The following is a 12,332-nucleotide window of genomic DNA, read 5'->3' on the forward strand; positions in this document are numbered from 1 at the left end:
TCTACAACCATTGAAATACTTTGGACATGTTATGAGAGCAGATACAGAAATCATGGAAAGACTTTTTATCCAAGGAGAGGTAAAAGGCCGAAGATCAAGAGCAAGATCTCCAACAATTACAAAAGAATTACATTTCTGTTGAAAACAATTGAAAAGATTCTCGATAGGCACATTAAGGAGGAGCCGTTGAGGGATCACCCTCTCAATTGCAACCAGCATCCATATCAGGAAGGAAAATCAACAGAAACAGCTCTGTACGAAGTAGTTCAGAAAATCAGTCACTCCATTAATAATGGAGAGATTGCATTAATCGCCTTTCTGTATATAGAAGGGACATTTAATAATGCACTAGGTAGCAAATTTTCTTTATGATGCAGCATCATCAAAAGGGATATCCGCTACCGTATGCAATTGGATCAAAACAATGCAGGAAAATAGAGGAGATTCTAGCCAAAACAGCTAGGGGGTATCCACAGGGAGGAGTGCTTTCTCATTTCTTGTGGACACTCCTGATCGATGACTTGGTTTCGCTCCTTAATGCACGGGGGGTAGAAATGTAGGCCTATGCAGATAATCTAGTAATTATGGTAAGAGGAAAATATGGAAATGTTCTTTCTATACATCACACTCCAAAGAACATTAAATATTCTTTCTAGATGGATGTGAGAGTAAGTGCTTGGATATTAGAAGAAAACTAAAGTGAAGGAGTGGTCCAAGGAGGAATTTAGAGATCTAGTAACAGCAAAATTAAAAGCAAAAGAAAGGCAATGTTATCCAATCATAATGAGGCCAATACAGAGAAAACGAAGAGAGATGAAGAGAAGATGTAGGATGCTTAGAAGACAGTACGATAAAAGAAACATCCAAGATACCGAAGAAAAGTTCTGAAACAAATAAATTAAGTTATTTCATGAGGAAGGTAGACAAAAAAAGCGTTATCAGGTTAAGAGTATATATATGACATTGAGAGAATGAATACTGCCAAGTGAGACTGTTGATGTAATGTTCGAATGGAAAAGTTTCTTTGATGGGCTGTTAAATGGACATGACAAAAAGGAAGCTGGTAAACAAACAATATTAGAATGCGAAAGTGTATATGAAAGATGAACAGAACAAGAAATAATGAACATAATTCAAGACCTAGAGAACAATATGATCTTGACAGCAAATGGGATGAAAGTCCGTTAGGGTCTGAGTTTTATCCAAGAAAACAAAGCGAAGATTATACCAAACTGTAGTAAGACCAACTACTACATTATATGCATGCAAAATTACAAAGACGGTCTTGCATACGAGGCTCATAGAAAGTAGGAGATGCAAGATGGATAGAAAAGGTCGAGAGTGATTTAGACTGAAGAAGAGAATTACTGATCTTTCAGATTATTATGGAAAAATGTCTACGATGCCAAACGATGGCCTTGAAATCTACAATCTAGTGATTATATTTGTAAATTTCAAAGATATGGTTTGTTCTCGTAGACCTTTTCACTCTGTGACCTGAAAGATCTTCATGTGTAAGGTAGATTATATTGAGAAAAACTATTTTTGTCAAAAACAGCTACGATATATTCAACCGAGATCTTTGTTTGGTTTTAATAAAATGATTTTCTTCTTTAATGTAATGAAATCAAACGCAAAAACTTTAATACTTTCTACACAACAGTTTAAATTTTTTACAGGGCCTGTTTCAAGAAGATCCTCATCTAGACAGTTGCCTCGTTGTTTATACTTCACATGCATATACTCCTCGATATTAACATCACTATGGGAATATTGGCGTGATCGGCTGTATATCATATTAAAGGATTATTTAAATTAATTAAAACGTTTTTGGTCTTTTCAGATCATCATCAATGAATCTTGATAAAATCATGCGTGGAGCCATATAAGGTATGGGTGCAAAAACCTTAAATTTACATTTTAATATTTAAATTAAACTTAAACATTACCACATTCGACATTATGTCAATAATGACACAATGTCGAATGTGGTGCTGGTGATGGTGTGATAAGACCGAAAAGATTTTTATGAATTTTAAATCATCCTTTTGAATATTTTTACATAAATATTCCTTCAGTAAAAGAAGTTTTGCTGAAAAATAGCCACTAAACGAAATAACAGTTTAACACTGAGTAATTTATACAATACCTAAATTGAAGGTGACATAATAGACAATTGTGACAAAATTAATGACCGCAGATGACAGTAGAAATGTGTTAATAAACAAAACAGAAACTACAACAGAAAATGTATAGCGTTTTACAGAGTACTTTGGGTTCCCTTCATACTTTACTTTACTTTTACAACTAAACCATCATGGAAGAAAAAGTGCGTTAATTTTAATAATTAATCGATAAGAAAACAAGCAAAAATCATACCAAAAATAAGAACTCAAGAGTATTGTGAAACTCTAAGGTTGAAAAGGACGAAAGGATTGAAAAGTATTGTGGATGTAAAAAATGGAATATAGTGTATTATATTTTAATCATTAATGCCTTGAGAGCAACTTAAAATATTGATTTTATAATCTGAATTATAAATAATTTTTACTTACACATATTCTCTCTCCTATGCCATGTTTCGAAGCCTTGTGTTTAGCGAGGTGGTCGGCCCTTGAAAATGGTTTTTGACATATTTCACATTCGTAATCATTAGTTCTCTCATGCAACTTTTGATGTTGATTGAGATGATCGCGTCTGTTAAAGCTTTTGGTACATACTGTACAACGGAAAGGTTTAATAGTTGAATGTGATGTAATATGTCTCTTCAAGTGATTTACGCGTGAGAAGGCTTTGCTGCACACATTACATTTGTGAATCTAAAAATATAAATTATTCAGTATCAGAAACTACTGAAAATATATATATCTATACAAAAATATTCCATTTTATAACATATTTGGACAACGGAAAAGGTTCCCCAAACAATGTTTAATATGTAAGGATAGAGCATGTCGAAATTCAACAATAATCCAACATGACTAGAATATGCTTGCAAATCAACGATAAAGCTATGAATGCAGAGCAAAAAGTATATGATATAGATAAAAAAACTGGAAATCAAATGATTTACAAGCAAGTTATATTTTACTAGACTCCTCAGACCGGCGAAACGAACAGAAGCACAGAATTAATTCTGTGGCATACCAACATCGCTACAATAGGTCATATAAAAGTTTGCGCGACGAAACATCAATTTACGTTTGCTATATTAAAAGCTGTTCTAAAATTGTTATCTTGTGGCATTTTGTATTTTATTCTTGGGAATTTGCCATAATTAAATGAAATAACTATCTTATTTTGTAACGTTGGCGACAAAACAAATGAATTATTTAAATACTTCATTTTGAAACCGGCTTCCAATCTGCAAGTCAAAATTTATTGCAAATTGCAATCTAAAAACCAAATCGCTATAAAGTGATGGCATACCTGCAGAAGTTTTTAAATGTGTGTTTCACTGGCCAAATATATAAAATAACAGTCAGAGTTTGGAATGACGAACAAATCCCGGAAGAGTGATGTACTGGAATTATTTGTCGCTGCACGAAATGGATAAAAAATTAGAATGTAGGTCTAAGGGGAATAACCTTAAATACAATAATATATATTATATTGTACAGAGTCCTGTAGGTGGCCTAAAATGACTAGACTTAGTCAATTAAGAAGAGACAAGATTTTTAGGGCTAAGACAAATATTAGAATATATTAGAAAATTTACTGAAAATGGCTCAAACAGGGGAACGAGGCTGTTCATTTTATGGAATGTTATAAGAAAAATGTCTGCGAACTCCAAAAATATATTAATAATTCTAAACAAATTGTGGTATATAAGGACGATGTAAACTAGATGGGTCGAACCGTAGGAGATATCAAAGAAGTGTATGTAGAACTGTACCTAAAGCCCTAGTACAAACAAGAAAACAACGAACCAAACGAGGAAGAGGAAATATGGAGAATGATTATGCTAGCTAACAGACCACATCACAGGTGTTTGGATCCAAAGACATCTATAGGGAAGTAAAGGTCAAAGTATAAAACCATCACACGACCACCAATAGCCACATTTAGCACAGAAACATGGATCATAACAGAAAAACAATAAATCTTATATCTTTGAATGAAAGATATAGAAAATGATATTGGGACCCATCTGCGACTATGGTGTGTGGACAATAAAGTTCAACCACGAGTTATATCAATATTACAAAGAACCCATTATAGTAAATTATTCAAAAATACAAAGATTGCGCTAAGCTGGTCCCCTTATCTGATCAAAGACCTTAGATTAGAACTGAGAGTAAGAGCACTGAGATGCTACGTGTTTTCAATACTGAAATATGGGCTTGAAAGCTGGACATTAAAGCAAGAACACATAAATAAGTTACAGTCCTTTGAAATGTGGTGTTACAGGAGGATGCTTAGAATAGCATGGACACAGAAGCAAACTAACACGGAAGTATTGCGAGAAATGGACAAAGAATGCAAAATAATAAACACAATAAAAATAAGAAAGTTACAATATCTGGGACACGTAATGAGGGGACAGCGATATGAACTGCTAAGGCTGATAATACAGGGAAATATAAGAGGAGAAAGGAGTATAGGAAGAAGGAGAGTGTCATGGTTGAAGAATTTAAGGGACTGGTTTAAATGCAGTTCTATAGAACTCTTCAGAGCAGCAGTAGATAGAGTAAAGATAGTGATGATGATATCCAACCTCCGATCGGGAGACGGCACTTAAAGAAGAAGAAGGTCCCCTTATAAGAATTGATAACAGAACACTTGGTGAAACTATGGTGATGCGTCGACCAGTGTGAAGTTGAAGGTGAATATCTGGAGCAAAGCGGACAAAGAAAGGAATGCTTGGATACAAGAGCTTGAGGAGACCAGGGCCAGATTTGGGCTGTAGCTCCGTTGGAGAGAGAAATATTAAGAAAAAGCCAATAAATTTAATGTCGACACTATATTGTCATTGATGTTAAGCCAGCTTATGATAGCCAATAATAAGCTGATATAAAGTGAGCATAAAAGGATAAAGTTGCAAAAAAATACAAAGTACAAATACACTGGTACTTAAATTTCTTAGTAACTAATGGGAACTCATATCACAGAAGAAATTAGTATATGTTGTAAGAGCATGATTTGTGAATGAGACATGATTTTTTGGACTGAACTTAGTTATTAACAAATTAATACCAAAAAATGGCAAAATTTTCATTGTTTTCGTCTATCAGCAAAAACTAAGCATTTGAAACAAATTTAAGAGAAATAAACCTATGTCACATAAAAACCTTCAAAATGACGTTTTTCGTGGAAAACTCAAAGCAAACTTAAGTGGAAAATAGTCTGGAGACGTTTGTTGGTCTTTTGTATTTGTGTATAAATGTTGTTTATCAATTCAAACACAGAGGCTGACAAATGTGTCGTGCGCCTACGACACATACTGTCTTATATATAGGGTTAATAGTGCAAAGTGGGATAGCGGAATTTTAAATTATTAAAAACATATGGGGATTGATGGAAATTTAAGTGGAACAAAAAAAAAGGTTTGATAAGATCTGTTTTATAGGCTGGACCACCATTACGAATATTATGGCAGTCACCAAATGTTTAGTTAAGGTTAAGAGTTAAATGGCGGTTGTGTAAGTATATAAAATGAAATTTTAGAATTTTATAATAGTAATAAAAGTATATACAGAAAAATTAATATTTTGTTACCTCTTTTCCGGATATGTACTTTCTAAATGGACTATAGTTTAATTACAGTGGTAATGTACCACATAGGACACATAAAAAATTTATATTTTAAAAATAAAAAAACTACCTTGGCTCCTTCATGTTTGATCTTAGCGTGTCTATCCAATTTACTCATAGTATTAAACATCTCGTTGCAAACAGGACAAGGATAATCTCCATAATCGTCATCCTTTTCTTTTTTAATATCTCTATCCATTTTGTTTTTATTTTTAGAGCCCGGCTTACGGCCCCTCTTGCCGGTTCCCACTTTCTTCGGTGGTTTAGGGGGCGCTTCCGCATTTTTACGAGGTCTACCTCGACCGCGTTTCACTGGTGGCGATTTCTTTTGTGGAATATAATCCGAGTCGTTACTTTCTTTATCTGAGTCATCGTCGTCTGAAACTAAACAAAATAGTGGTGAGAACATCAATAAACTATTGTTATAGATTGTTGTTTTTACATTTTCAATTGTTAAATGTGAATAAAATTAGAGTCAATGCGCGAGTTCATAGTGAAATAAAGTTAGTAGGTATCGGCATAGCTCGCAACAAAGGAAAAAAATATAATGAAATATATGTATAAGTTGGAAGGCAACTGTATATACGTATTTCTGACTATTGGTCGTCTTCAGTATGGTGCAGTCAAGGATCACTACAGGAGCTTTGCGACCAAATTGTGGCAATAATGTTAAAAGACTCGGAGGATTCCAGAGCAACAACTAACACATCCACGGAGGAAGCTAGGAGGAACGTTTGGCATTCCTTTCCTCAGGTAACTTAGCTTCCTCCGTGGATGTGGCAAACCGCGTTTGGCAACTGCATTAATTACGCTCATTTACAAAGAAAGACATATCGCAACAGGTTTTTGATAAAAAGGTTCCTTTGAAGACGGAGAGAGCTGGTAGTAAGTTTAAATAGTAAGTATTTGAAATTTTAATGGATTCTTAGTATTCAATAGGTAATAAAAAATAAATATGCCAGATAATTTTATTGGGTATAAATTTGGTAGATCTAAGGAAAGAATATGATAGCATACCGCTCAGTAAAATGTGGCTTGCAATGACAGATAATGGAATAAGTGATTTAAACGGTTAAAAATATGTCTATGAATATAACAGATAGTGTCAAGAAAAAAAGCTTTCTGAACAATTTCCAATTACTAAAGGATTAATACATACTATGTATGTATGATGAGAATGAGATGATAAGAAGTTTTTCACTTTGCACTTTGCAGAAGACCAGGTTATATTAGCTGAGGATGCATATGATTTAAGATATATGCTCAGAAAATTTGATGAAGAGTATAAGGCTTGGTGTTTGACAATTAATATGGAAAAGACAATATCTAGTTTTTGGAAAAGCAAATCGACATTCGGCTTGGTCGTTCCATTCTACTCTTCTATTTCTTAGCCAGTTCTTGATGTTCTGTACCTTATATTTAAGTCATTTATCTATAGTGTCTTACCATATATTTTTTTAAGAGTTTTCATCTGTGCTGTTTCTAACATTTTTTTTTGTCCTCTCTGTGTCAGATCGTGTTTCTGCCGCGTATTATTGTTCTGATGACTGTTTTGTAAATTCTGCCTTTCATTTCTTTCCCGATATTTTTTCTCCATATTGTTTCATTCTGGTAACCTGCGGCTCTGCTCTATTCACTTGATCTTCCACTACTGTTTCGAGCTTTCTGTAGCTAGATTGTGTGATGCCTAGATATTTAAACTCTATCACTTGTTCTGTTATCTGATCTTCCAGCTCCAATTTGCATCTTAGTAAATTTGCTGTTATAACCATGCATTTTGTCTTTTTTTGTGGAAATTAACATGTTAAATTTTCTGGAGGTTATATTAGATTAGAAGAAACTACAAGAAGAATATACCAAGGCTGGCCTAGATATTAACCTCGCGAAAACAGAGTACCTATCTACAAGTGAAGAAAACATAGAAGATCTACAGATTGATGACAATGTAACAATCAAAGGAAAGGATAAATTCAAATACTTGGGGTTTATAATTACGAAAAAGGCAACAACAGAGGAAGAAATTACACAAAAATTAGGACAAACAAGCACAGCAATCCAACAACTTAACTCAGTATGGTGGGATAGACACCTAAATATGGAGACCTAAAGAATGGATAGGAGAAGTAATGACGAAATAAAGCAAAGAACATCAATAGAAACAGACATACTAAAATACATAGAACAAAAAAGACTAAAGTGGTATGGACATGTAAGAAGAACTAGTGACAGCAGATGGATAAAGAGAATAACCAAATGGAGCCCCATAGGAAGGAGGAAAAGAGGACGACTCCGAAAATCCTAGAGGAATGAAGTAGACGACGCCATGAGTAAGAGAGGCCTAAACGATGGAGAATGGAACACCAGAGAGAGATGGAAACGGTTAAGCGAGGGAAGGCAGTGAATACTAGATTATTAGTGAATATTAGATTATGATATTATTATAGCGTTGTCTGATTAGTAGATTATTATAAGTTATTTTACTCCCATTTGGTACCCCTTTTTAAGTCTTACTTTTTTTATTATTTCATCCATCATCAGGTTGAACAATAGAGGACTCAGGAAATCTCCCTGTCTTATCCCATTGCCAGCTTCAATAGGATCGGTTAGTTCTTCTACTTTTTCTTTTATTGTGTTGTTCTGGTAGATATTGATTGTTTTGATTATTACTAGAGGTATCTCTCTTGTGTACAATAATTGGATAACATCCTTTAATTTGACCCTTTAATGTTGAGTCATTTAAGTACCTTGGAGTTAAAATTACTAAAGAAGGTTCTAGTAAGATTGAAATTGAGAAACGAATTGAACAAGGTAAGGAGGTGACAAAACAACTAAATTGCTTGCTGTGGAACACACAAAAATAACACAAGATACACAACTCAGATCTATAAGACCATAGTCAAAAGCATCACAACTTATGGAGCTTGTTACAGTTAAAAAAAAAAGCTACTGTTAATGGATATTGAGACTGTTAATGGAGAATGGGTATTGAGACAACAATAATTTGACACCATTGCAGCCAAAGTTTGAGATGGTAAGTACATGTAAGTTATATAAATGGAGACAGGTGGCCAAAGAAAGTGTCTGAAAGTTTTACTTGTATGTTTAGACAATCACCTTTCGATATGTACTACCAGTCTCTCTGAATAATTTCGGAATTTGTAAAAAACATTTTAAAAACCATTGTGGTCAAATCACTGAATAAAATTGTCATTCTGTGGAGGGGTCTTAAGTTCCACTTCGGATTTTTCTCGACGACTTTATACTAAAACAACCTGCTCAAAGCAACAATGTCCGTGAAATTAGGATGAACAGGAACAGTAAGTGCTCCAGAATAAACCCAAGTCTTTGGGTTAATCAAGAAATATTACCGGAATTATTAAGATACTATGACAAATAAAAGAGATTTGTAGTTTATCTACCTATTTACATTTATAACTAAATAAATAACATAAAAAAATTAATAACTTACCTTCACCTTCCACTTCGGCAATAACATTTTTAAGCAATTGCTCATCTTCATCAATATCTGGTTTTTCATCTTCAACTTTAACTTCTTTCTTATCTTCGTTTTCTTCCTCATCGATACATGTTAAATCTTTCTGATCTTTTTCCATACTACTGTCAGCATCATTATCTTTTTTCTCCTCGTCAAATTCTTCATCTTCATCTGACTCATTATCATTATCTATGTCAATGCCAATATCGCCACCACCAATAGAACCATCACTGTGTATACTTTCATCATCCTGGTTTTCTTCGTGAGTTGAAATTTCAGCAGCAACCTTTTTAAAAACATATTATCTTAAGTTTGAATGAAATGTTTAAATTGAGTATATAATATAAAAATATTTGCGAAATATAAGTGTAATAGTCAAAACTATATAAAGTGTGCGCCAAATAAAAACTAAACAGTTCGAATATATAAGACACATGTTTTGACACAAAAAAATATTAGTTTAATTGTTATTCCACGTAGGACGCCATGGCAGCCATCATACATTCCTATCCATATACAGATAACGACATTGTTTTGTTGACCCTAGGAATTAAGATTTATTGCAATCCCATCTCTATAGTATATTTATAATAATGCTCTAAAACAAATTTTTTGGTTATTTTTTAGCCTTAATAGCAATACAAATAAATAAGTAAGTAAATAAGTAATATCCTTATAACAATAAGACAAGAAAAAAGAAAAAAATCAGAATAAGCATCGTTTGTACTTTTAAATACAAAAAAAAACAATAAAATTCTTCCAAACTTAAACATAAAAAATACTATACTCGTTTTTATCGTTCTTGGCGTGTGCCTGAAATAAGCTACTACGGAATTTTTAATATTCGTCTCTCTCTGATACACAGATGCGTAATTCAATTGTGCGAGTCACGTTCGTCATGGTAAAGTGCGATGAGAAGGGAATGAAGAGACCACTCACGTCTCCCAGTATTGTAGCAATAAAACCGATGCGTTTGGCCGATACGGTGTCGGTGATAAGTTCGGCCTCTTTACGAATAAAGATAGCTGGCAGTGACGTGTTTTTTTTTAACATGTTACCCTGATCTGTGCAGGTTTGAAGTAGCTGATGAAATAGGTTTTATAACAGTTTTTAATTAATTAATAGTTTGAGCTCTTACTGTGTGGAATTCCATTACATAAAATAATACTGTCGACACCTTAAAAATTCCAGTTTATTATAAATTAACTCTCTCTCTTCCGATACCCATTGCAATGACTTGTGGCATTGTTCTTGAATGAGCTGGCTAATAGGTTTATAATTGTAGCAATTATTTAATAAAAAAAAATGCCGGGAAAAACGATAACAGGAGAAATGCGACAATGTGTAGTTCATTTATTGGAGTATTTTAAAAAAGAAAAAGAAAACAACGGACCTTTGCTTTCGTTATCATCGGTACATGAACGAGTAGCGGACGCTTTGAAAATCAGTCTTCGCACAGTGACAAGAATAAAGAGTGAATACAAGACAGGGGCAGCTCTTACTACACCAGGAGAGTCACGTAATGTACAAAAAAAAAGACTAATGATGTCAGCGATACTATAAAAGGAGAGATTAGAAATGTACTGTATGGCATGAAAGCAAAAGGGGAGCACGTTACAATTAAAGTTCTAAATACACAATTAAGAAACAAGCATCTCTATGACGGTTCTGATACAAGTTTGTGGCGTCTTATGAAAAATTGTGGGTTTTCATACAAACTAGAAAATAGTAGACGAGTGCTATGTGAGAAACCATGTATTGTCTCCAAACGACTGTATTTTTTGAGGCATTATATGAGAAATTTTTTAAGTCCAAGCCCACTTTAGTTTGTTTTTTTAGATGAAACATGGATATTCCTAAAAGGGGCATATAAACGTACTTGGCAAGATGACAGGTGAAAAGCATCAGAAAAGGACACGAAAATACGGTAAACGCTTTGTTGTTTTACATGCCGGAAGTAGCCAAGGATTTGTTAAAGATGCTGGATTACTGTTTTCTACGAAATCGAAGAGTGCAGACTATCATGATTATATGGATAAAGAGTCTTTTAAAAAGTGGGTCTCCGAAAAGCTGATACCAATGTTGGAGGAACCATCTCTAATTATTATGGATAATGCCTCATACCATAGCTCTTTAATAGAAAAGTTACCGAATCCAGTTGGAAAAAATCGGACTTACAAGAATGGTTACGAGCGAAAAAAATAATTTTTGACGACGATTCGGGCAAGACAGAGCTATTGAGTCTTTGTCGCCAGAATAAACCACAAAATACCAGGTACTTTATAGACGAGCTACTCCAAGAACATGGGCATCAGGTTTTGAGATTGCCTCCATATCACTGTCAATATAATCCGATTGAGTTGGTCTGGGGCATTTCTAAACAATACTATGATCGTCATATTGGAGAACATGGACGTGGAGATGAAACAGTGAAAAAAGTTTGGGACGATGCATTAGCTGAGGCAACACCTACAGTGTGGGCGAGTTGTGTTAACCATACTGAAAAATTAATTCAGGACGACTGGGCAAAAATGGTCAAATATGATGAAAATGAAAGTAGGATTATCATCGATTTGGCGGAAGATTCCAATGATGAAGACAGTTCCAGTGAAGACGCTGACTGATTAGCTAATTAATAAAGGTCAGTACGTTGTAACAGTTCAGAATTCGCTACAGTGCTTAAAACTTAAAAAATCTGTATCATTTTTTAATTAAAGTGGGTTAAATAATTAACACTTTTTTGGGTATATTTCAAAATCCTTTTAAAATGTACTTTTCGTTATATCCTGTCCTATTGTACTGCAAGCTAGAAAAATACTTCTTCGCAATTTATACGTATATTCCGTTATTAGAAATTTAATGAAAAAGAATTTATAATTTTCTTTTATAACTATTATTTCGTTTGACATGCTACATTTTGCTCCGCCACTGGAGGAGGTAAGCGAATCGAGCTTAGACAAGGAAAGACAGATGAAACAACTTATTGCAAGTGTTTTACACGCACACGCCAAGAACGATGAAAACGATAATACCTAATTAAGAACCTATAAACTTCATAAAATGTACCTAACAAAAAATAAAA

The 12,332-nt window shown here is 33.8% G+C and overlaps 1 protein-coding gene across 3 annotated transcripts in view; it reads right to left on the reverse strand.

Moving 5' to 3' along the window:
- Window positions 1–12,332, reverse strand: part of LOC140441952 (uncharacterized) — a 41,371-nt gene that overhangs the window by 16,142 nt on the left and 12,897 nt on the right. For 2 of the 3 annotated variants that reach the window (XM_072532965.1, XM_072532966.1), the window contains exons 6-8: window positions 9,224–9,536; window positions 5,825–6,138; window positions 2,556–2,819 (exon numbers count right to left, since the gene is read on the reverse strand). In XM_072532965.1, the coding sequence (XP_072389066.1) occupies window positions 2,556–2,819; window positions 5,825–6,138; window positions 9,224–9,536 (891 nt within the window). The remainder of the gene's footprint in view (window positions 1–2,555; window positions 2,820–5,824; window positions 6,139–9,223; window positions 9,537–12,332) is intronic. The other variant, XM_072532967.1, reaches the window with a different exon arrangement.

This window comes from Diabrotica undecimpunctata, chromosome 5 (genome assembly GCF_040954645.1).
Source record: "Diabrotica undecimpunctata isolate CICGRU chromosome 5, icDiaUnde3, whole genome shotgun sequence".
NCBI classification, from domain to species: Eukaryota; Metazoa; Arthropoda; class Insecta; order Coleoptera; family Chrysomelidae; genus Diabrotica; species Diabrotica undecimpunctata.